Source organism: Sturnira hondurensis, unplaced genomic scaffold, assembly GCF_014824575.4.
Source record: "Sturnira hondurensis isolate 20B ecotype Veracruz unplaced genomic scaffold, ASM1482457v3 Scaffold0006805, whole genome shotgun sequence".
Lineage (NCBI taxonomy): Eukaryota > Metazoa > Chordata > Mammalia > Chiroptera > Phyllostomidae > Sturnira > Sturnira hondurensis.
Genome location: NW_028079436.1, coordinates 157,804 through 183,374, shown reverse-complemented (window position 1 = coordinate 183,374; position 25,571 = coordinate 157,804). Strand labels below are relative to the sequence as shown.

The 25,571-nt window shown below is 40.2% G+C and overlaps 1 protein-coding gene across 1 annotated transcript in view; it reads left to right on the top strand.

Moving 5' to 3' along the window:
- Window positions 1-5,074: 5,074 nt before the first annotated feature.
- The window catches only part of LOC118990125 (dynein heavy chain 3, axonemal-like), a gene marked incomplete at its 3' end in the record, with an annotated part of 173,441 nt that continues 152,944 nt past the window's right edge, over window positions 5,075-25,571 (top strand). The window contains exons 1-7 of the mRNA XM_037050535.1: window positions 5,075-6,645; window positions 10,080-10,184; window positions 11,491-11,713; window positions 13,289-13,361; window positions 13,700-13,874; window positions 14,603-14,792; window positions 16,256-16,451. Coding sequence (XP_036906430.1) covers window positions 6,625-6,645; window positions 10,080-10,184; window positions 11,491-11,713; window positions 13,289-13,361; window positions 13,700-13,874; window positions 14,603-14,792; window positions 16,256-16,451 — 983 coding nt within the window. The remainder of the gene's footprint in view (window positions 6,646-10,079; window positions 10,185-11,490; window positions 11,714-13,288; window positions 13,362-13,699; window positions 13,875-14,602; window positions 14,793-16,255; window positions 16,452-25,571) is intronic.

Sequence of the window (25,571 nt, the reverse complement as noted above, 5' to 3'; positions counted from 1 at the left end):
TGTGCCCCAGGCGGTGTGGCGTGGCTGCGGTGCTCCGGGTCAGCTGAGAAGGCAGACTAGGAGAAGGCACTGGAGGGCCCTGGACCTAACCCACCCCCACCCTGACAAGCTGCCCAAGTCGGTCCTGGGGGGCCCGGTAGACAGTAAGGGGAATCAGGCTTGTTTCAGCTTGTTGCAGAAATCAGATTCGAAAAGCTGAGTGTTGGGAACATCCCAAATCCAAGATCTGTGCCAGCTGCAGCTTCAAAGACAAAATTTAGGGGGTGGAGTGATTAGTCCTCAATGTTCAAGAAGTTCCTGTTTCACAGAAGGGATGGTAGTAGAGGGGTCTCTAGCTGAGGTGATTACAATGTGCTTTAATTTGCTACTAGATTCTGTAAGTATTGATGGATATTCCACCTACACACATATTCAGTTATTAAATTGGGATATTAAATAAAAAATAAATAATTATGTGAGATGAGGACAGTCCTGGAAATTTCAGTGTATTGAGTCACAGAGTATAATTGTAGCCAGGTCTGCCCCTTTGACACCTTGTTAAGAGACAGAGACTTAATTACACACAAGTAAATAGAGCATGATTTATGACACAGGGCAGATGGCAGCCAGTCAGTTTTGTGTGGGTAGTAAATAGAGAAATTGCCCACCATTACTGTTGTTTGAGAAGGGCTTTTTTGGGGGGAAAAAAGGCAATGGACTAGAAATAGTGTATTCAGCCTTCTTGCTTTCTTCTATTTTTTTTCAGTATTTTGTTAGACCAAAAAATAAACATAAGCTCTCAGAGATAATACCATTAACATTTTGTTAGATGACCTCTTAGACCTTTTACTATGGACATATGTATAAAATATTTAACCATATTACATATTTTATAATCTTTTTCTCAGTTATGGGTATTAAGTGAAGTTCTTGGGTATTTCTCACTTATGGGTATTAAGTAGAAGCTCTTGTTGGGTCAGTTGGGTAAGACCACTAATGGTTTAAGAAACTTTTGTTCCCGCCAGTGATAATAAGAGACAGGGCAACATGAGTGATTTGCCTGCATGCTGCACTGGAGAGCTTACTGGTAGAATTATTCAATAAGAGACAGAAGTGGGTTGCAGGATGGCCAAAGAGGAGACCCTGAGTACATCAAAGGAGTTGCAAAAGTTGCAGAGGAAGCTGTCATTGCTCATAGAATCTGTCCAGAATAACTCAAAGGTCAGTTCCCAATCAGTACGTATAATGGAAAATCTCAAGTTAACATTACCTGAAACACCATAGAAAGCTATCTGTCAAGTAGAAAAATGTGGAGGTAGGTCAAGAATCTTTAGCTTACTATCCTGCAATGTCTAAGTTGTAACCATCAAACTAATTGTCCAAGATGGTTATCATCAATCATATCCATATTTCAGACAGTAGTATGGAGAAGAGGGAGAAAAAAGACTTGCAAGCCACCTTGAATTTCAGGAGACTTCCTGTAAGACAAACATAAAACACATCCAGTTTTATCTCATAAGCCAAAATTCTGTTGCATGACCACCCCTTATAAGCAAATGCAGTTCTTTAGCTGAATATAGAAAAGCAATGCGAAGTCTGTCACAGATACCATAGTTTTTTTAGTTTTTAAAATTTTCTTATTTATTTTTCTTTTTTAAGTATATTTTATTGATTATGCTGTTACAATTGTCCTATTTTTTTCTCCCCTTTATCTCCCTCTGCCCTGTACCTTTCCTCCCACCAGCATTCTCCCCACCACTTAGTTCATGTCCATGGGTTGTACATATAAGTCCTTTGACTTCTCCATTTCCTATACTATTCTTAACTTTCCCATCTATTTTGTACCTACCAAATATGTTTCTTATTCCTTGTACCTTTCCCCCTATTCTCCCTCTCCCCTTCCCCACTGAGAATCCTCCATGTGATCTCCATTTCTCTGATTCTGTTCCTCTTCTAATTTTTGCTTAGCTTTTGTTTTTGTTTTTTTCAGGTTCAGTTTGTTGTTATTTACTGTTCATAGTTTTTTATCTTCTTTTTCTTAGCTAAGTCTCTTTCACATTTCATATAATAAGGGCTTGGTTGTGGGGGCACTCCACCAGCAGAACTCCCCCTGGCTGCTGTGGATGAGAATAATTCTACCGAGACATGATCTCCTTGGGAAGGCTGACCAGTCTCTCAGAGGAGAAAGGTGTTTTAGCCTCTCTCTCAAAGGGCTTTCATTGAATTTAGCTTGCATAGGGGTGCATGTCAAAAAAAGAAGGTATGGTTTACAGAAAATATTTCTGAGATCATGGGAGTCCTTTTAAGTCAGGGTCTGTTAGACAGGGTGATGCTGATCAGCTGTGAAACTTTGGGAGACAAACTTTTTTTTGTGCTTGGGCCCTTAACATTTAAATTGAGGACATTCTTAGCACAGCAGGTTTCACAGGACTTTATGCATTCTTTCTTAGGCCTAATTGCACCCAACAGGAAACCGCCAATTCTGGAACAGGGCTACATCCCCCTTTGACCTTGTTTTAGGCCTTAATCATGTGGGAGAAGCAAGGCAGCCAAGAGACTAGGAGACTTTTTTACAGATAGAACGAGGACTCCATCTATGATAAAATCGAGGGGTGAGGGTTTTTTGTCCCTTCTTTGTATTCCCCTAAGTCCTTCCCTGGTGGTCCCTTTGTGACTGTGCCTGTCTTGAATTGTCTGTCCCTTGAGTCATTGTCTACCAGTCATCCACCCAGGGCCAAGCAGGGTGTAGATAAGTTTTGTCTACTTAGTGACTTATGGCCCCAAGTTTCCTTAGCTATGAGGCCTTTTCACCTGTCAGCAGGGTTACAACCTCTGAAACCAGGCAGGATGGTTCCCAATGCTTGGTGATGATGAACTCCTTTAACTTGACCTTATCTGGGAAGCACTTTGTCTGCCCTCCCATTCTAAATGATAGCTTTGCTGAGTAGAGTAATCTTGGTTGTAGGTCCTTGCCTTTCATGACTTTGAATCCTTCTTTCCAGCCCCTTCTTGCCTGCAAGGTTTTTTTTAGGTTTTTTTTTTTTTTTTTAAGAAATCAGCTGATAGTCTCATGGGAACTCCTTTGTAGGTAACTTGCTCCTTTCCTCTTGCTGCTCTTAAGATTCTCTCCTTATTCTTAAACTTGGGCAACTTAATTATGATGTGTTTTGGTGTGTTTCTTCTTAGATCCAATTTCTTTGGGACTCTCTGAGCTTCCTGGATTTCCTGGAAGTCTCATTCCTTTGCCAGACTGGGTAAGTTTTCCTTCATTATTGTTCAAATGAGTTTTCAATTTTTTGCTCTTTCTCTTCTCCTTCTGGCACCCCTGTGATTTGGATGGATGTTGGAACATTTAAAGTTGTCCCAGAGGTTCCTCAGCCTCTCCTCATTTTTTTGAATTCTTGTTTCTTCATTCTGTTCCAAATCAATGATTTCTTTCTTTTGTTCCAAATCAATGATTTGAGTCCCAGTTTCCTTCCCTTTATTTTTAGTTCCCTATACCTTTCTCTTCATTTTACTTTGCAAAGCCTTCCTTTCTTCCTTTATTTTGTGACCATACTCAACCATTTCTTTGATCATCCTGATTACCAGTGTTATGAATTCTACATCTGATAGGTTGTATATGTCCTTGTCACTTAATTCTTTTTCTGGAGCTTTGATCTGTTCTTTCATTCGGGCCACATTTCTTTGTCTTGGTGCAGTTGTGACATTGTAAGGGGCAGAGCCTTAGGTAATCACCAGGGAGAGGCAAGCCACTTGGTTGCTTTGTGGCACTGTATGTTGGGGAGTGAGCAGAAAGGGAACAATGCATCTTGCTAGTTTGCTTGGTTCTTGCCCCACTTTCCATGACTTACCTCACTTCCCACTAGCAGATCGTGCCCTTTCAGGTGCTGATTCCACGTAGCTGGGCTTGTGTACATTTTAGGGTTCCATGGGCCTTTCTAACAGACTCTCCTATGAGACTGGGAGTTTCTCCCACTGCTGTAGTCCCCCGACATGTTTTTATAGTCAGAGGTTTTGAGACTTTATTTCCCCACACTGGAACCCTGGGTTTTGTGGTTTGTCTCACTCCCCCATTGTTGCTGTGGGTTTATCCACACTCCAATATTGTAAATCCCATCTGCCAGCCACAGTCTCACCCATGCTGCCTTCCAGAGCCTCCTCTCTGCCCTGCTGCCAGTCTCTGCCCCTTCTGCCAGTCTGGATGAATGTTTTTTCTTTTACTTCTTGGTTGCCAGAGTTCTATGCAGTTTGATTTTCTGGCAGGTCTGGTTATTTTTTGTTTTTAAATTTGTTGTTATCTTTCTTTTGGTTTGCAAGAAAGCGAAGTGTTTCAACCTATGCCTCCATCTTGGCCAGAACTCTCCTGGAAGGTTTTAATTGAGCATTACTTCTGAAATACAAGTGTCATGAGCTAGAGAGAGCCTTAAAGATTGATTAGATGAATATCTCCATTTTTTATAGGTGAATCTAATCTCAAGTCCCTTGGTTCTAGGCAGAGCCAAGAACACATGCTCCCTGACCTGATCAACCCTTTCAGCAGGGTTTCTTAACGGCAGCTCTGTTGACACTCTGCACTGGAAAGTTTTGTGTTGAGAGGCCTGTCCCGCATTGAAGGAAGTTTAGCAGCATTCCTGGCCTCCACCCACTAGATTTCACAAGTATTCTCTTTTCCCCCCAGTTGTGACAACCAAAAATATCCCCAGGCATTGCCGAATGTCCCTATGGTTCAATTGTCCCTGGTTGAGAACCACTGCCATAGAGCATACTGCTAAAGACCATGGGCTGGGGGCGCGGGGGGGGGGGTGTCCAACAGTCCTGAGCTCTAGTTCCAGGACTGACTCTGACTGTGTGTCTTGGGATGAGTGACCTCTCTGAGCCTCAGCTTTATCTGCAAAAGAATAAACCTGAGCACCGTCCTGCTACTGCACCACAGTTAGTTGTCAGGCACTTTCCATCCTGAGACCTTTGTTGACCTACAATTTCCTCTGAGGCCTGTGTCCATGGCATCCTGGAAAATAACTCTTTAGGCAAAGAGAAAAGCAACCACAGCATTGCAGTGAGGACTGGCTTTAAAGAATTTAAAGAGTTCTACCAACTCATGTTTGTAGAAGTAATCAAGCTGGCAGACTGACTAGAAAAATAAGCTTGGAATTATAATGAAAATGAGCTGAGGGATCAGGCTCTATCTCCATAATAGTCAAGAAAAGAGGAGCTAATGGTGAATGGAGGTTGGAGGACATGGACAGATAAAGAATCCCTAAATTGTTATGTTTAGGTTAGTCCCTATGGCTTCCTGCACTTGGTTCAGCTATAGTTTGATGGGTGTCCCAACCAGGAAAAGGGTTTTGTTTGTTTTAGAACAAAACTTTATGACCATTGTTCCCTGGTGGGTATTGTTTTGGAAGCTGAATGGGGCTTCCACTAGGTGCCATCTAGAGGCACCTCTGTGAATCCCTAATTCCTTCCACCTCTGTCATTTTTGTAGGGCCAGTCAGGTTTTGCTTTTCTTGTGTGCTGTCTGCCTCCTCCACCACATTATTTATTTCCTGATGGCATTTCTCCAAGGTATCAGGATGTGGCTCTTGATGGCCATTTGATGGGTAAAAAGAACAAATCCATGTACAGTCTCTTATATGTCTTTACAGTTAACTCTGGCTGAGTAGCCATTTCTGGACTCAGGAAAGACCTGCCAGGAGCGCTGGCACTGAATATGAAATGTATGCAAACTGTTCATATCACAGAGATGGGGACAACCTAGACCCCAGTGGACCTCTTCTCTCTGTATGGTCAGATTTAGCAAATAAAAATACAGGATACCTGGGTTAATTTCAATTTCGGGGAAGCAGCATAAAATTTTAATATTAGTATGTTCAACTGTTGAATGGGACATACTTACACTAAAAAAAAAAATTGTTGTTTACCTCAAATTCCAATTCCAAAGGCCCAGTCTCTTAATGACACCTCTGCATTCCTGGATCACTGCTTAACCACCCTCCCATCTTTCCTTCAGTCACCGCATTTCCTGGTGACTGGCTGAACCTCCAATAAAGAGACACCAGGACACCAAGTGAAGTCAAGCTCAGTCTTGTATATGGGCCTCTCTTTCCCAAGCAACAGATGCTGAAGGCTGGTTACAGGCTCTAGGACTTATGTTACAGCACCTCCAATGTTAAAACAGCCCAAGGGAGAAGAGAGAGAAGAGTTCAGGCTGCCAGGGACATTGTTTTGTACCATGCTTCCTCCCTATTCTCTGTTTTAATATGAGACTCTGCTTCAATTTTTGCATTGAATTCAATGTGTTCCTGGAAAAGGTTGAAGAGGAGTGGCTCAGTAGAAAGGGTGACCACAGCAGGAGGAGTTGGGACCACAACAGAAAGCTCAGCAGAACCCAATGCTGTCTCTTTTTTCTCTAGCTTGCCTTTCTCTCCTCTTCTACCACGGAACTCCTCAGGGGGCTGAAGTCTATGACCTCAGAGAGGCAGGTCTGTGAACAGAACTTTCAGAACATCTGAAAAGTTCCATTTTCTGTGTATCCCATCATGCTCCAAGGAAGTGTGAATTTCAGAGCCACTGGTAAGAAAGGAAGAGACTAAGATCTCTTCATTTTTAATAGGTACAATTAGAAGGTACCACATAAATGATATGGACTGCTCATCTCCAAAGGTATGTGTGAATTTTAAGATGTATTTATTTTTTAGTTAAATATTTTATTGTTGTTCTTGTATTTTTTAACCCATATTTTTAACATATAGGGAATTGGGGAATAGATGGGAAGGGGATATTTCGATCATAGACAAATTGCCATGTTAGATTCCTTGACTGAACAAGTGTGATAGTCATACTTTTAGGTTGTGTCCTTTGAAATATGATTTTTACTGAGGAGGGTTGGGAAGATGGCAGGGGAGTAGGACAAAGGATTTCACTTCCCTCCACACACCGGAGGGAAGCTGGCTAGCTAGCTAGATATCGCTAGCTATCAGAGAGATGCAAATTAAAACCACAATGAGATACCACTTTACACCAGTCAGAATGGCTATCATAAACAAAGAAACAAACAACAAGTGCTGGAGAGGTTGTGGGCAAAAGGGGACCCTAGTTCACTGTTGGTGGGATTGCAGACTGGTACAACCACTATGGAAAGCAGTATGGAATTTTCTAAGAAAACTAAAAATGGATGTGCCTTTTGACCCAGAAATTTCACTGTTAGGGGTATATCCTAAGAACCCTGAAACACCAATCCAAAAGAACCTATGCACCCCGGTGTTCATAACAGCACAATTTACGATAGCCAAGAGTTGGAAGCAACCTAGATGCCCATCGGTAAATGACTGGATCAAAAAACTATAGTACATTTACACAATGGAATTCTATGCAGCAGAAAGGAAGAAGGAGCTCTTACCTTTTGCAACATCATGGATGGAACTTGAAAGCATTATGCTAAGTGAAATAAGCCAGGCAGTGAAAGACAAATACCATATGATATCACCGTTAATAGGAACTCTGTGGATTGAGCGCTGGCCTGTGAACCAAAAGGTCGCTGGTTCAATTCCAATCAGGGCACATGCCTGGGTTGCAGGCCAGATACCCAGTAGGGGCTATATCAGAGGCAACCACACACTGATGTTTCTCTTCCTCTCTTTTTCCTTCCTTTCCCCTCTCTAGAAGTAAATAAATATTTTTCTTTTTAAATGGGGGCGGTGGGGGCGGGGGGAGAACAAATAAAATTCACCCTGGCTCAAACCCAAAGGAAATCTATGGGCTCAAGTAACTGAGAAGTTCAAGTTGGATCCAGGGGTCTAGCTGATAACGTTGGGAGTCTATCTCTTTCTGATGTCTCTGCTTTCTTCTATGTTGGTTTAATTTTAAGGAAGACTTTTTCCCCATAAGGAAAAGTTTGCTAAGAGTGCCTCTTTCTCAATAGCTCTAATGAAATTGTGAGGAAAGATGCTGAGCAGCCCAGCTTGGGTCACAGGCCTATGGCTGAACTAATCACTGTGTCCAGGAGGATGAAGTATTCTGATTGGCCAGACCTGTGTTACATGCTCTGTCATGGATCCAGGGGTTTGTATCAGCCCTCTGTACAACATGGGCTGGAATTAGAGTAGAGGTAATTAGGTCTACTAGGGCTATATTCCACTCCTTCTGGTAGGAAAAGTAACTTCTCAATTGGTATCAGGACTGAAATCAGGTTTACTCAATCCATGAGTGGAAGCACTAATGCCAAGATGCCTCTTAAATAATGTCAACACCCTCCTTGACCACAAGAATTCAGGGTTTTGAGGGGGCTTGTTTTTAGATTTGGTTTAACTACTCACTCCTTCTCTTGTTGTAACTTACTCAAGGTGACTGAAATTTGTGGTGTTTGCATGTTGCTCTTTTAATGAAAAATTTTCTTTGAAATTATTTAAAAGCTAGGCCAAGGGAAAGATTTCCACTGACCACAGATCTTACTTGGCAAAGATGAAGTACAGACAACCCTAAGTTATCAATCAGTATCTGTTGTACATTTGGGATCCTGAAGGAAACCATGAATACCTTCTGTACTACTGCTCAAACCTACCTTGTATAGTATAGTACCTTCTTTCAAGTTGATGTTAAGATGTTTTCATTTTATTCCCTCATGTGATATTAATTTCAGTAATGAAAGAGGGGCTCTTGGAGATGATTATTCAATTCTTAGATCTTTCAAATCAAGGTCAACAGCAGAGAGACAGACATTGATTTAAATCAACAAAGCAAGTTCTCTAAGTGGATAAACAACAGGGTCTGTGGGTCTCAAACTTATCTTGTTTGAGGTGCAGTCTGAGCATCCCCATGTTTCATAAAGTTCTGTTGGTTGGTGCCACCATTTTTGAGAACTACTGAATGAGTCCATTAGATCAGTAGTTTACTGATTGCAGGATCAATATGAATCTCAGTTTACAGGTTTGCACATTTTTAAGACCAGCACATTTTTAAAGTAATTTTTTTTTGTGGAAATGATACTTACTCTTTCCATTGTGTTGGGATATGGAGCAATGTGCATTTAAAAGCACCTTTGTGTGTCTAGTATGTGTCACCTTTCCTCTCAGACCCTAATTTCTTCAGCTGGAATGTGGTTATAAAAATTGTTGTATAAAAAGTGCCCAGCACTTAATAATTTAGAACAATGGCATATGTCATTATTTTGCAAGCTTGAGAGTCATTAGTGAGGGGTTGACTGGGAATTAGGGGTGGCTAACATCTGATTCGTATATTCCTATCCCCACTACCCATTGCCAGTTACCCTGCATGATATAATTTGCTGACCCAAATAAATCAAATCAATCTAATGTCTCATATTACATAGGAGTTCAATCCAAAGTCATTGCCTAGGATGAACAATCACAGAGTCAAATTACCCTGAGAATCCCTTAAACTGTCTTTAATGTGCTGTGTAACAATACCTCTCAGTAAGTCCAGCCCAGCAGTTTTCATCTAGTGTTAGGACAAATTGCAGTGTCTCTATCTCTACCCCAGATGAAGTAGTTGCCCTGCATGCAGGGGCTGTATTATATAAGACAGAAGCACACACAACATTATGCAACATTGCAGTCACTGTCAGCTCTGCTCAGGAGAGGCACTTGGTAACTAAGAGTTTACCCTGAGGCTTACTCTCTGAATGTAATGGTGGGCTCAAACACTCACGTTTAAATGATTTACTTTTTACAGGAAGCACAGCATTGCCACGTTAAACACACATAACATGCTATTGCACAAGCAAACTTCTCTTTGGCATTTTGCATATGTGAAATGCAAGAATCTATTTTTAAAGGCAACCCCTCTAGTCACAAGCCAGGGCAGGGCAACGTAGGCTGCCCTTAGAATTTGGGCTCTTCCAAGGGGAAAAAATATCTGAATTTGCTCAAAGAGGTATAGCCAAGGATAGGATGTGGGAGGAGAGACAGATTGATAATTTAAAAATGAGACCTACACAATGCATGGGGTTGAGAAAAGAGTTTTGTGGCAGAACTCCAAGCCTAAAACTGTTCCTGGGGATCTCTTTACTCCTTATCCACCTGGAGGCTTGGGAATCCTTCCTAATTCATAAAGAGTGACTTTGTTCCTATTTTCCACAGATCCCCCAAAATGAATCCATACATCATATGAGCCACTCCCAGATGCAGCCTGAGCTGCCCCCTCTGCCTGTTTCTGCTAAAGAGGAACCATCTGAAATCTATCAGGTACATTCTCCTGCCTGCTGGTCTTCTACTGGTACTAGTGGGGGGCAGACAGTCAAGACTTTACCAGTGTGATTAGTGGCTTTGGTTATTTCTGTAAATTGAAAAGGCTACAGCAGCAAGGGAGAAAGAACTATGCGGTAGCACAAAGGTGAGTTAGAACTTGGCCTTCTCACTTACCTGTCGTGTTCTTTAAACTCTCTGAATTTCTTCATCTTCAGTTGTAAAGTGAGAATAATTATATCTACTTTATAGCCATGTCTGTAAGAAACAAAGACAATAGAAATAAATTACTTGACTCACAAACTTACTGCTTATTGAAAGTTAGACTTCAAAAATCATGATCACACCAGTCAGAGAAGTACAATTGGCATCCATTCAGAAAGTATTTGTGCACTGGCCAGTGTGGCTTAGTTGGTTGGAGTATATCAGTTGCAAATTCAATTCCTGGTCAGGGAACATACCTAGGTAGTGGATTTGATCCATCCCTGGTCCAAGAGGCAACCCATAGATGCTTTTCTTTCACATTAGTGTTTCTCTCTCTTCCTTCCTCTGTCTCTAAAAGCAATGAGAAAATATCCTTAGGTGAGGATAAAAAAATGTTTTTTTAATGAGATTATTTGCAGTGAATTTGCAGCATGGATTGGGTTGGCCAAAAAGTTTGTTTAGCTTTTTCCATACAATGGTTCTAGAAGTACTTAGTTGTCTTTAACTTCATTCAAAACAATTAAATTATATTGTGGCAGCTGTCATATCAGTGTACATTTAAAAAAATCAAAATTGATGGATTTTTGTGCAGCTGTTTCAATATTGAAGATGTAAGAAGATATGCAGCATTGTCATCATATTATGCTTTATTATTTCAAGAAAGTTATAAACTCAACTGACACACTAAGTAAGATTTGTGCAGTGTATGCAAAAGTTGCTGTGACTAATTGAACATGTGAAAAGTGATTTGTGAAATTTCTTGGCACTATTGACATTTGGCCAAATAATTTTTTGCTGTGAGGCTGTCTTATGCTTTGGAAGATGTTTAGCAGCACCCCTGGCTACCCATCAGAAGTCAATAGCAGGAGATAGCCAACATACTTAGAATATCCAAATCAATAAAGTTATTGGTGAAAATGAAAAATATGTCTTTTATTTTATGGAAAGAAACTAAACAAATTTTTGGCCACCCCAATAGAAACAGCTGAAAGCATGTGGGGCCCTATGAGTCTCAATGAGAGTATAGCCCCGGCCCTTCCGACCCCAGACTCTACAAGACATGATCCTTATTATGTCTCACTCTGCATTTCTTCCTTTGTAGACTGTCATGTTGCACAGCTTTTATCCCCCATTGATGCAACGTACATCATGGACCTTAGCTGTACCCTTCAAAGAACAGGACCACCATCGTGGACCCAGTGATTCCATTGCCAACAATTACTCCTTGACAGCTAGGGACCTGAAGATGAAGGACCTGCTGAAGGTCTACCAGCCAGTCACCATCAGTGTCCCTAGGGAAAAGACCATTCAGCAGCTGCCATCAGGTATTTGTGGCATTGTGCTATAACAGCTCAGAATGGGGTCTTGGAGGGAGATTTATAATCCTGGGTTTTAGTCCTGGCTTCATCTCTTGCTGCAGCTAATTTCAGATAACCTCAGAGAGTCTCAGTCTCCTCATCTATAAAGTGGAAATGATTGATTTAGCTAACCTTGTATTTACCATGCACCATGAACCTTACATTATAATGCACCAAACACTTCTCTGTGTACTTGTGTTAAGTTTGTTATATGCCATATAACAAGTTACCCCCAAAATTAACAGTTTAAAATAACCACCACTTATTATCTGATAGTTTCTATGTATCAGGAATCTGGGCATGGCTTAACTGGGTGATTCTGGCTTAGAGTCTCTCACAAGCATGTAGTCAAGGTGTCAGCCAGGGCCATAGTCATCTAAGGGTCACGATGGAAAGATCCTCCTCCAAGTTCACTCACATTCTCGGTCCTCGCTGCCTGTTGGCCATAGACATCAGTTTTCTACCACATGGCCCTCTTGACAGAGCAGCTATAACTTCTGAGTTCCCTCACAGAGAACAAGGGGTAGAACAAGAGAAAGAGGGCTCTACCACAGTCTTTTTGGAACCTAATTTTGCAAGTGACATTTTATCACTTTTGCCATATTCTGTTTGTTAGAAGTGAGTTGCCAAGCCTACATTCATGGGGATTTCACAAGGGCATGATACCAGGAGGTAGGGGTCATTAGGAGCTATCTTGGAAGCTGCTCATCATAGTACTTTGTATGTATTATTTTAATCTACCTGGTACACCAATATCTGATCCTTTAGCAATTCTTGTTATATGTATGTTGGAACAATATCTTTTTAATTTTTAAAGAGTATTTTGTCTATTATTGTTATTTCTGGAGTACATTGAGGAGCTGAAGTATGAACTCAAAAATACATCTTGAGTCTTCAGTTCTCTTTGATTCTCTCAGAATGTCAATTTAATATTAGTATGTCATTAACACTTCTCTATTACTTTTAGCCTAATTTCCTTAGGCTAAAAACTTAAGCAAGTTTAATAGTAGAGTTTTATGTCATTTATTAAATGTATTTATAGTTACTGTCTGTTGCAAATGATACTGCTTTTTCTATTGCAATGATTATATTTATTGCAAATGATACTTGTGTTTTATTTATGATAGTCATATAATATTCCCTTTAAAATAAATATATTAGTTTTAAAACTCTGAGTCTATTTAAAGAAAAATATGCAAAAATAATATACCTGACATTTGGAAAACAGAGCAACAGTGTTGGTGAGTGAATTGAGTAGGCAGTTATTAATACCTTTCAAACATATGGATGAATGGACAGTATACTCACCCCCACTTCACAGTTGGGGAAGCTGGTACCTGAAGTGATGAAGTCACTTCTTCAGGGTCACACAGGTAATTAGCAGTGCAGGTGGGACCAGAGCCCATAACTCCTGGCTCATCCCACCACACCAGTTCACCCCCTTTGTATGCTTCTGGACAGTCCTGAAAGTCACATCCCTGTGGACAGAGGATGGCCCAAGGCCACTGCCATCACTGATGTCTTTCTTCTCCACTATTCTAGTAATAAAAACCTCACCAGAGCCCAACAAGAAGAAAATTAAGTTCTCCCCTAAAGATAAGAAGATTCCTACCAGGTAAGTGTCCCTGTGGGTACAAGGGATTTCAGAACACCAGACTGAACCAGAAAAAGTTGTGTTCTCATTAAAATCATCTTCCACTTCTTGGCTTCACAGCATTCCCAGACACCCAGTAACCAGTGAGAGTTTTTTTCCCCTACAAATCCCCTTAATCTAAAACAATGTTAGACTAAAGAAAATAAATAAATCAATGAACTGAGCAAACCAATGCTGACATAACTATATGGTGTTCCATAGTTAAAGGTCATCAATGACACTCATATAGGTGGAGAAAAAAAAGGCTGACAGCACAGAACCTCTACAGAACCAGGGGCTGAGCTGTGTCTTCTTTTCAGGACCAAATCAGCCTACCACACCTCAACCTCCTCACCCAGGAAGAAGGAGGTGGTGAGCTCTTTGACCCCCCCAGGAAGCAGACCAATGAGTCCAGAAGAGCAGATTAACATGATGTTACAGAAGGAGATGGAAATAGATAATAAAGAAGCCAAGCCATCTGAATCAGACTTGGAGGTATGTTCTTGTTACTTCCTTTCTCTCAATTTGTTGTGTGTTACTGTTGGCATCTCAGTGATTCTAACCTGGAGAAGAACAGTAATCATCCAGGGCGTGTTTTAAAAATACCAGAGTTCAGAGCCCAGAACAGTTTACTGAGTGTGTGTGTGTGTGAATTATCTGCTCTAGAAATCAGTACCTTTGAATCCTCTGAGAACATAAGTTGCAAAATGGTGACCCTTGTGCATCTGTTGCTTTTCTAAACTCAAAAGTCCATGGTTGGATTTGAAGAAGTGTAAGTCTCACTAGGTCTTTGGGGAATTTTTCCCCAACTGACTGCTATAAGCCACAGGATCAAAGTACTCTGTAGAAGATCATGTTGTTGAGGAGAATGAATTGTTTGAATCCATTCAACGAGCTTGTCAGTCCTCTTCTTAAAGCTCATCAGATATACTCCCTTGTCCCCAGACTTATTCCTATGTTCCCATCTGCATGGCATTTGACAGGTCCTTTCCAGTTCACTGAAATCTCTGCAGCTTTGGTTGAACCTCCAGAGTCATGGCATAAACTTGCCAGTGATCTTGTAGAAATGAATGTGAAATCACAGGGTCAGAAAGCATGATTGTAGTGAGTGAAGGGTGGGCATGGGTGCTATGTGAACACCAATTGGCAGCTGATGGGTACGGGCAGGTGGACACAGTTTACCAATCATGATCATTTTTTTGCTGGTGGCTTGTTTATGGAAGAGATATTCTTACTATTTGACCAATGGAATTCGAAAAGACATGATTGCCCCTGAGGAGGACGAAGTGATGGTTCGGATTTCAAAGCTGGTTCCTAACACACTGCTGACAAGTCCTTTCCTGGAACCCCTGGTGAATTCCCTTGTGGAGGAGAAGGAAAATGACTATTACAATAGCCTCATCAAAAGCATTGGTAAGGCTGGGCAGAAATGGGGCAGGGGGTTCCCATGTAGGGGGCACCTTCTTTCCTCTCACTCTTAGTGTTCTGCCCTGGTTCTTCTGAAAATGCCAAAAGCATCATTTACCTTTTAATTTACCACTACTCATGCTTATATTAACCCTTTTCACACATTAATATGCATCTGCTTAACCTGGGGGTTCTGGTTAAAATGCAGACTCTGATGCAGTAGACCTGGGGCAGGCCCAAGGCTTTGAATTTCTAACAAGCTCCTAGGTGAAGCAGCTACCCGCCTGAGGGCAACATTCAGTACTTGCCTCTTCTCTGAAGTTTTTTTTCCTCTCTCTACAACCCTCTGTGCTCACTCCATCCTCTTCACTTACAGTACTTCTTGTCTCTACTTTCAACTCACTCTGCTTTGGGACTTCTGTGCTGCTCATTCTTTACTGTTATTTAAGACTGGCCTTGCCTCTGCATTTCTTATGGGTACTAGCTACTTTATCAGTCTGTTAGGTCTATGGTGGTGAAAGATGTCTTATTGACCCTCACTCCCCTTTATCTGTGGTCCCAGGTCTTGTACTCATAGTAGGTCATGGGAACTATTTAATGATGGTGCATAATATGAGAAATACATCAAAGAAGGGGGTGATCATATTAGTTTCCTACCTTCCTGTTTTATCTGGCTTAAAGCTGTCTTTAACAACTTACCTAGTTATTTTCAATTTCCTAATAAACTTTCTAATGGTATCAGTGGCATCTAATGGTTCCTTGCCTACTACAGGGTAGAGCCAAACTTGTAAGGGTAAACATGTGTAGTCCTTTGAATTCCAACCCCAACCTTCTTCTCCATTCTTACCATCTAAACTCTAAACACTTGCACCTGATATTTCTGCCACAGAATGAACAATAGCTCTTGGAGTATGTTATATAAAAGCTATGAAACTGTGGTTTATTACATGCTGTTTCTTCTGCCCCTGGTACTCTTCCCTTCTGGTCCTGTCTGAGAAGATCCTACTAATTCTTTATGACCCAACTCAAATGTTACCTTCTCTGTGAAGCTTTTACCAATCTTTCTTTCCTTAGCATGTGAGATTTTTGGTCTCTGAATTTCCACCATAAGTATCTGGTGTCATCCATTGTGTTAATTTTGCTTGGTAACTATTTTGGTATGAGAAGTCAATTATTGATTAATGAGGTATCAGCAAATACTAGCTTATTGTCGTGCATGATGCTAGATATTCTAACAGTATACAATTCCAGGTTCTTTTAGTGCTCCAAACTCTGCAGTCACCCACCTCCTTCCCAGATATGCTTTCAGGAAGAATAAACAGAACCTGAATGTAGCTTCCCCAATTTACTTATCTTCAGGGGATTACCAATGACCTACCTTTCAAGTGTTTACCTCCTAAGTGTTGAAGCTAAGAGCACAGAATACTCACTGTCTCTGCTGAAAACAGTATTTATCTTGTTGGTTATAGTTGATTACATCCTCATGGACCCAGAGGAGAGAAAGAGGCTCTTCATCAAGAGCATCCCCTGCCCATTCCCTAAAAGAGTGATCCGGGCTCCTGTGCCCTGGCACAGTATCTACAGGAATGCCAAGAAGTGGAATGAGGAGCACCTGCACACAGTGAACTCCATGATGCTCAACCTGGAGGAACTATGGTTTTCAGAGTAAGAAAAAAACTCTTTCTCTTCCTGTTCCTCTTTATTGCTTCCGCATAGAAGAGAACATCTTAATGCTGAGCACTATGGACTAGCCTTGCCCTTGAAGTAAAATGGCAAGAATCCTAGAACCACATCCAAGAATCCTAAGTACCACATCCTTCTAAACAAAGAAGTATGTTACACTGTCCACAAGGGGTCAGTGGCCCTTCTTGTGCTCCCTGGCACCCATGTCTCTAAGCACTGGAGCACACTGGTTAAGAGCACAGATGTGGAGCCAGGCTGCTCAGGTCCAAACCTTGACTCTACTGCTTCATGAGTAATATATATGAGTATGTCATGTCACCTCTCTGTGCTTTAACACTGAATTCCAGATTATGAGAGCTCCTACTTCATAGGGTTGTAGGAGGAATAAATAAGTTAATGTATGCATTACGGTGCCTGACATAAGTACCCAGCATGTGTTAATTAGCCATTACCACCATTATGACATGTCTCACTGAATTCTAATATATCTACCTGTTTGTCTTTCTCTAATGTAGGAGATGTATGGATGCTTGGGTATTATTCCTTTATGTAACACAGTTTCAGCACAGTATGGCAAGCAGTGGTCTCAGTTTAATTCATCAATGACTAAATTAGCTACAGGAATTATAGAAGTCAAAGGATACAGAAGTCACTTTTTTTTCTCTTAAAGTTTTCTAAATTGAAATATAATTCACACACAATAAAATCCACCCATTTAAAGTGTACAATGCAGTAGTTTTTAGTGTATTCACAAATTTTTTACAACCCTCACTGCACTAATATAAGAATATTTCAGTCATCCCAAAAAGAAACCTTGCACCCATTAGCAGTCACTCACTCCCACTTCTCCCTCCGTGTCTGCACAACACAACCACTAATCCCCTTTCTCTCTGTGGGTTTACCTATTCTGAGCATTTTGTACAAATGGAATCATGTGGTCCTTTATGTCTGGTTGCTTTCACTCAATGTGATGTTTTCACAGTTCATCCACATACAAATATGTGTTCAGATTTCAATTCTCTTTCTGGCTGAACAATATTTCATTTATGGTTATACCACATTTTTTATTTTTTTATTTAATTGTTGTTCAAGTAAAGTTTTCTATCTTTTACTCTTATCCCAGCCAACCCCCCAGTGCTCCCCACCTCCTTCCCATTTCCACCCCACTTAGTTGTTGTCCATGTGTCCTTTATACTAATTCCTGTAAATCCTTCCCCTTTTCCCCTGAAATAACCTCCCTTCTCCCCTCTGGTCACTGTCTACCTCTTCCCTATTTTAGTGTCTTTGGTTGTATTTTGCTTGCTTGGTTTTTTGTTGTTTAGCTTCCTGTTAAGGTGGGATCATATGGTATTTGTCTATCACCACCAGGCTTATTTCACTCAGCATAATGCTTTCCAGTTCCACTGATGCTGTTGCAAAGGGTAGGAGGAGCTCCTTTTTTTCTGCTGCATACAATTCCATTGTGTATATGTGCCTTAGTTTTTGGATCGATTCATTTACTGATGGGCACCTAGGTTGTTTCCAGCACTTGGCTATTATAAATTGTGCTGCTATGAACATTGGGGTGCATAGGTTCTTTTGGATTTTTTGTTTCAGAGTTCTTAGGATATAATCCTAGCAGTGGAATTGCTGGGTCAAAAGGCACGTCCACTTTTAGTTTTCTGAGAAAATTCCATACTCTTTTCCATTGTGATTATACCAGTCTGAAATCCTACCAACAATGGATTAGTCTCCCCTTTTCCCCACAACCTCCCCAACACTTGTTGTTTGTTGCTTTGTTTATGATGGCCATTCTGACCGGTGTAAAGTGGTATCTCATTGTGGTTTTAATTTGCATCTCTCTGATAGCTAGTGATATTGAGCATCTTTTCATGTGTCTCTGGATCCTCTGTATGTCCTTGGAGAAGTGTCTGTGCAAGTCCTTTGCCCATTTTTTAATTGGGTTGCTTGTCTTCTTAGAGTGGAGTCGAGTGAGTTCTTTGTATATTTTGGAGATTAAAACTTTGTCTGAGGTATCATTGGCAAATATGTTTTCCCAAACTGTTGCTTCTCTTTTTATTTCAATGCTGTTTTCCTTGGCCAGGCAGAAGCCTTTAATTTTGATGAGATACCATTTGTTTATTCTTTCCTTTATATTCCTTGCTTTAGGGGACATATTGGTAAAAATATTGCAGTGTGAGATTTTCCTGCCAATATTCTCCTCTAGGACGTTAATGGTTTAACGGCTTATATTTAAGTCTTTTATCCATCTTGAATTTATTTTTGTGTATGGTGTAAGTTGGTGTTCAAGTTTCATTTTTTGCATGTAGCTGTCCAGTTCTCCCAACACCATTTGTTGAAGAGGCTGTTTCTACTCCATTTTATTTTACTGCCCTCTTTGTCAAATGTGAATTGACTGTAGAGACTTCAGTTGATTTCTGGGCACTTTGTTTCATTCCATTGCTCTATGTGCCTGTTTTTATTCCAGTACCAGACTATTTTGATTACAGTGGCCTTGTAATACAGTTTGGTATCAGGTATTGTGATTCCTCCTACTTTGTTCTTCTCTCTCAAAATTGCAGCTGCTATTCAGGGTCATTGATGGTTCCATATAAATGTTTGAAGTGTTTGTTCTATGTCTGTGAAATATGCCATTGGTACTTTAATAGGCATTGTATTGAATCTATTCATTGCTTTGGGTAGTATAGACATTTTGATGATGTTAATTCTTCCAGTACATGAACACCGTATATGTTTCCGTTTGTTTGTGTCTTTTTTGATCTCTTCATTGTTGTGTACTTTTCTGTGTACAGGTCTTTTACCTCCTTGGTTAGGTTTATTCCTAGGTACTTTATTTTTGTTTTTGCTATATTAAATGGGATTTTTTTCTTGATTTCTCCTTCTGCTGTTTCATTGTTAGCATGCAAAAATGCCTCTGATTTTTGGATATTGACTTTGTGTCCCACTGTCTTGCCAAATTCATTTATTAGTTCCAGCAGTTTTTTGGTAGAGGCTATAGGATTTTCCATGTACACTATCATGTCATCTGCGAACAATGACAGTTTTGTTTCCTCCTTTCTGATTTGAATGCCTTTTATTTCCTTTTCTTGTCTGATTGCTGTGGCTAAAACTTCCAATACTATAATGAAGTGGTGAAAGTGGACAACCTTGTCTTGTTCCTGATCTTAGTGGAAAAGCGTTTAGTTTTTTCCCATTGAGTATGATGTTGGCTCTAGGTCTATCATATATAGCCCTTATTATATTGGAGAATGCTCCCTCTATTCCCACTTTGCTGAGTGTTTTCATCATAAATGGGTGTTGTACCTTATCAAAAGCTATTTTTACATCTATTGATATGATCATGCAACTTCTGTTTTTGCTTGTGTTTCTGTGATGTATTACATTTACTGATTTGTGAATATTGAACCACCCTTGCATCCCTGGGATGAATCCCACTTGGTCATGGTGTACAATCTTTTTAATGTATTGTTGGATATGGTTTGCAAATATTTTGTTAAGGATTTTAACGTCTATGTTCATCAGTGATATTGGCCTGAAATTTTCTTTGTTTGTTGTATCTTTATCTCGTGTTGGGATTAGGATGATGCTGGCTTCACAAAAAGAGTTTGGGAGTTTTCCATCATTTTGGATTTATTTGAATACCCTGTGAAGTAAAGGGGTTAGCTCTTCCTTAAATGCTTTGTACAATTCTCCTGTGAAACCATCTGGTCCTGGGCTTTTGTGTGTCGGAGATTTTTCATTACAGCTTCAATTTCATTTGCTGCTATTGGTCTGTTCAGGCTTTCTGCTTCTTGTTCATTGAGTTTTGGAAGATTATAACTTTCTAGAAATGTGTCCATTTCACCTAGGTTTTTAAATTTCTTTGCATACAGTTCTTCATAGTAATTTCTTACAGTCCTTTGTATTTCTGTGGTGTCAGTTGTAATATCTCCTCTTTCATTTTTGATTGTGTTTATTTGTGTCCTCTGTCTTCTTTTCTTGATGAGCCTACTTAATGGCTTGTTGATTTTGTTTATCTTTTTAAAAAGCCAGGTCCTGGATTCATTGATCCTTAGAATTGTGCTTTTAGTCCCTATGTCATTTAATTCTGTTCTGATCTTGGTTATTTCCTTCCTTCTACTTGCTCTGGGCTGCCTTTGTTGTTGTTCCTCAAGTTCTTGTAGGAATAAGGTTAGGTTGTTTATTTGAAATGTTTCTATGTTTTTTAGGTAGGCCTGAACTGCTATGAACTTCCCTCTCAGGACTCCCTTCACTGTGCCAGTAGGCACTTCACAGTGCCTTCACTGTGTCCCATAAGTTTTGGGTTGTTGTGAGTTCATTTTCATTTGTTTCAGAAACTTTTTGATTTCTTCCCTAATTTCATTCTTGACCCATTGGTTGTTTAATAGCATGCTATTCAATCTTCATGATATTGAGTGTTTTTGGTCTTTTCCCTTGGAACTGGTTTTTAGTTTCAGTGCCTTGTGGTCGGAGAAAATTGATGATATGATTTCAATGTTCTTGAATTTATTGAGGCTTATTTTGTGTCCTATCATGTGTTCTACCTTTGAAAATATTCCATGGGCACTTGAAAAGAATGTGCATTTACCTTTTGGGGGATGAAGAGCTTTATATATATATTAGTTAAGTCCATTTCATCTAGAGTGTTGTTCAATGCCACAATATCTTTGATTTTTGTTTTGAAGATATGTCCATTTTTGACAGTGGGGTGTTAAAATCCCCAACTATAATTGTGTTGCTGTTAATATCTTCATTGAAGTCCTCTAAGATTTTCCTTATATATTTGGGTGCTTCTGTGTTGGGTGCATATATACTTACAATGTTTATGTCTTCTCGGTGGATTCTTCCCTTGAGTATTATGAAGTGATCTTCTGGGTCTCTCTTTGTGGCCCTTTTTTGAAGACTATTTTGTCTGAGATGAGTATTGATACCCCAGGTTTTTTTCTTGACCATTTGCTTGGAAAATTTGTTTCCAGTACTTCAGTTTTAGTCTCTGTAGGTCTTTGGTCCTGAGGTGAGTCTCTTGTAGGCAGCATATCTGTGGGTCATGCTTTCTTATCTATTCAGGTATTCTATTCCTTTGATTGCAGCATTTAATCCATTTATGTTTAAAGTTATTATTGATAGGTAATTATTCATTGCAATCTTGGTACCTATGTTCTTCTTTGTCTCTCTCTTTTCCTTTCTTTCCTTAAAGCAGTCCTTTTAGTATTTCTTGCAGAGCTGATTTGGTGGAGGTATAATTTTTTAGACTTCTTTTGTCTTGGAAGCTCTTTATTTGGCCTTCTATCTTGATTGAGAGCCTTGCTGGGTAAAGTAGCCTTGGTTGTAGGCCTCTGGTTCTCATTACTTAGAATATTTCTTGCCATTCTCTTCTTGCTTGGAGTGTTTCAATTGAGAAGTCAGTAGCTAACCTTATTGGGGCTCCCTTGTATGTTACTTCCTTTTTCTCCCTTGCTGCCTTTAAAATTCTCTCTTTGTCTTGGAATTTTGCCATTTTAATGATGATGTTTCTTGAAGTGAGCCTCTTTGGGTTCCTCTTGGTTGGGACTCTCTGTGATTCCTGGATTTGTGAGACTTTTTCTCTCACCAAATTAGAGAAATTTTCCACCATTACTTTTTCAAATAGATTTTCTATGCCTTGCTCTTCTTCTTCTCCTTCTGATATACTTATTATTTGGATATTATTACGTTTCATATTGTCTTGCATTTCTCTTAATCCCTCTTCATTCTTTCTGAGCCTCTTTTCCTTTTCTTGCTCTTTCTGGGAGTTTCTTTCTACTTTGTCCTCCCACTCGCTGATCCGATCTTCTGCCTTATCAATCCTGCTTTTCATTCCTTCCATGGTGTTCTTCAGTTCAGAAATTGTATTCTTCATTTCCTCTTGGCCCTTGCTCATAGTTTCTATTTTCTTTTTCATGTTGATATAGTTTGCGGTGAGTTCATTGTAGCTCCCCTGTAGTTTCTGGTAGCTCATTGTGAGCTCTTTGAGTTTCTTGATAACCAGTGCTTTGAATTCAATATCTGATAGCTGACTTGCCTCTATTACATCTAGCATTGTTTCTGAGGCTTCCTCTTTTCTTTAATTTGGGGATTCTTTCTTTGTCTTCCCATTTTTTGTGAGACTCTTCTTGTTAACCTCAGCTTCTTAAATTGATTTTTTCTGGCTTCCTGGGTTTATGCTGTGAATATCTGTGGTATAATATTTGTGAGTTTCAATGGTGTAGTCTCCTTGATCTCCCCAGCTCACTGGTCTTGGGCTGTTCTTTACATTGGCTCCGAGTTTGTCTTTGGGTTTTGTTTTTTTTTGTGGTCTTTCTTTTGTGGGTTGTTCCCACCAGCTTTTGAACTGATGGTCCCTCTGTCCACCACCCATTTTAATTTGTTGTGCTGGTGAAGGCAGGTTGTGTTGAAGCTAGTTCTTCTGTGTGTACAAGGTTTTGAGGATTCTCTTTTGCTCTTATTCAGTTGTTTGTACTGGGTAGGTTTCTCTATTATTTAGTTGTATTTCCAGATAGGTCTTACATTGAGGTTTGTGTGGTTTCCACTCCCTCCTTCATCTTCTTCTGTTGTTATCTGTTGGTGGTTTCTTTGTTGTTGGGTTTCCTTTTCCAGTGGGTATCCTGGTGTTCACAGCTTCCACCTACGCTTTTTTTGTGTGTGATCAGTTGGAAGGGAAGGCAAAATGGTTTATGACAGCAGGAGAGTATTCTATGATATTTACAGTAGCAGCCAGTAGAGAAGAGATAGGAGATCCTTTGGGTATGTATAGTGATAACCATAATCTTTAACCCAACTAGCCACTTTTTAGGAAGTTTGGAGAGAAGATAAGGCTCTTGTTGAGGAGGGAAGTTTTGTGAGTTGGATCTAGAAAGCAGTGAGATTGTGGGAGGTCATATTCTGAGGTAAAGTGAGAATAATGGATGGTAAATAGCTGTCGCGTGAGAGAGAATAGAGTTAACCACTACAGTATTGTTGTTCAGGAAACAATGAAGTGGTCTAAGATCTGGGAGGGCGTGTTGTGTGGTATTTACAATACTATGGAGCAACTGTTATTTACAAAAATATTAGAGCAACAATCATATGACAGAATCCATGAAATACCAAGAATAGGGAGTATTGGACCTTCAATAGTGTGTTGATGGAGCACAGGTGAAGTAAAGGACAGTAAATTAGCAATAGACTATGAATGAAGGGACAGGGGAAACCTGTCAAATGATACAATATATTCAGCCAAGGCAAAAAAGACTATACAGAAAGAGGAGGAATACAAAGATACTATTAAAATAAAATATGTAAGAATAATGAAAAAATAATAATACAAATGTTCAGTAACTTGTAGTTTATCTGCTATAGCAAAGTGAAAATTGTCTGTCTGTCTTTACTGTTGGGATGCCCCCTTTTTAGGTCCAACCCTGGTTTTTTTGCAGTTCCAAGTTTTTTGTCTCACTTGTTGGGGGAAGAAAAAAATGAAACAAAAAACAAAACAAAGTAGCAGAAGGGAGGCAAAAGTGATAAGTTTGGAAAGAAAGGAAGATGGAATAAAACAAGAAAGAAGGAAAGAGAGGAGAAAGTATTGAAAGACAAAACAATAATAAAGTTAAAAAATAAAAGATTACTTTTTTAAAAAACACACACTTCTTGCTGGTTTCCAGATGGCCAAACCATTTTCTTCTGGTCTCACTAGCTGCAGCAGGCTGAGGGGTGATTGCTGTGGCCTTACTCCTTTCACGGTGTACTCAGCCTGTCTCAGGAGAACTCTCCCAAGATCCAGGCTGGTGCCTTTCTCCAGTGCCCTACTGAGAGAATCCAGGTCCTGTTTTAGAGCACTTTTTCCCTGGGAGTCACCGCGGGGGGCTGGGGTGCAGGCCCATGCCCAGGCAGGCTTCCCTGGTCTCACAGGCTTGGGCTCGAACCTTTCCCAGTGCTACGGGGGAACGCAAGGACGACTCTCAATTCTCCCAAACTGGCAACCACAGACTCCATGGGTGATCAAGGCCCCCTTTTTTGCTTCCTTGTGCCCATTTTTGTCTCTGACACTTCAAGCAAATAGGTCTCTCCTGGTATTTTTCAAACTGTGCCTGGCCAGGTAGGGGGGGATCTGATGACCCTTCTCTCTCCCAAGGACCTTGCTGCCAGCCCTCAGCTCCCAAAGAGTTCAAGGCAGACTCGGCCTGGGTCCCTGACACCCAGCCTGGTGGAGGTGGCCATGGCCTGCGGCCTCTGTGCTGGTCCCTCGGACCTTATTGACCTGCAGCCCTCTCCTCACCATCTGGTCTTTCAGTGTCCTCTACAATTTCTGGACTCCTATTTTTCAATATGCTGGGGCACTGTTGGATATTTGCTATGTTCCTCTGCAGATCAGCCATGTTTTTCTCCCATGTGTGGGAAGAAGCGGAATCCTTTCTGTCCTACTTTGCTGCCATCTTCCTCATCTATTCCACATTTTATGTGTATGCATTCTTCAATTGCACTAGGAAGAAAGACTGTCATTTTTTTATGAGCCCCTCAAGAAGAGGTGCAAATCCTGGTGGGAGAATGAGGCCCCCAGAGTTCACTGAAAGGTCACTGAAATGACATACTGAGCTGCCACCATCTGAGTCTTTTATTAGAAAAATTAGAGGCAAAAAGTTAAAGGTATGTTTAATTTTGATTGGCTAAACTTATTAGCTTGAATATTTTATTTTGGAGAGGATCTCTAGTGTAGAATGTGTTTTATCTTGAAGAACTTACTTGTTTTTCACATTCTTAGTTTAACCTATGTTTTTGAAAAGAATTGTAGAGGAAGTCAACCTAGGATGGAGCCCACCAATGATTAAAAATAAAAGCATTCCTTCTTTGAACTGAATTCTGTTTTCTAAGGCTTTGGAGGTGCCAATCAAGACACTGAAAAAAATAAGTAATTTTCTAACTAGGTTGAAGTAGATAGAGTAATAATTTATACAATGGGCTTTGAAACTAGACTGCCAGGTTCTAGTTTTTGCTCTGTCACTAATAGGAGAACTTAATATCTCTGGGCCCCTGCTTTTTTATATGCAAAGTGGGAATAACAATGCTTACCTCATGCGGTTGTTGGGTGAAGAGCTTAGAACAGTGCTTGGG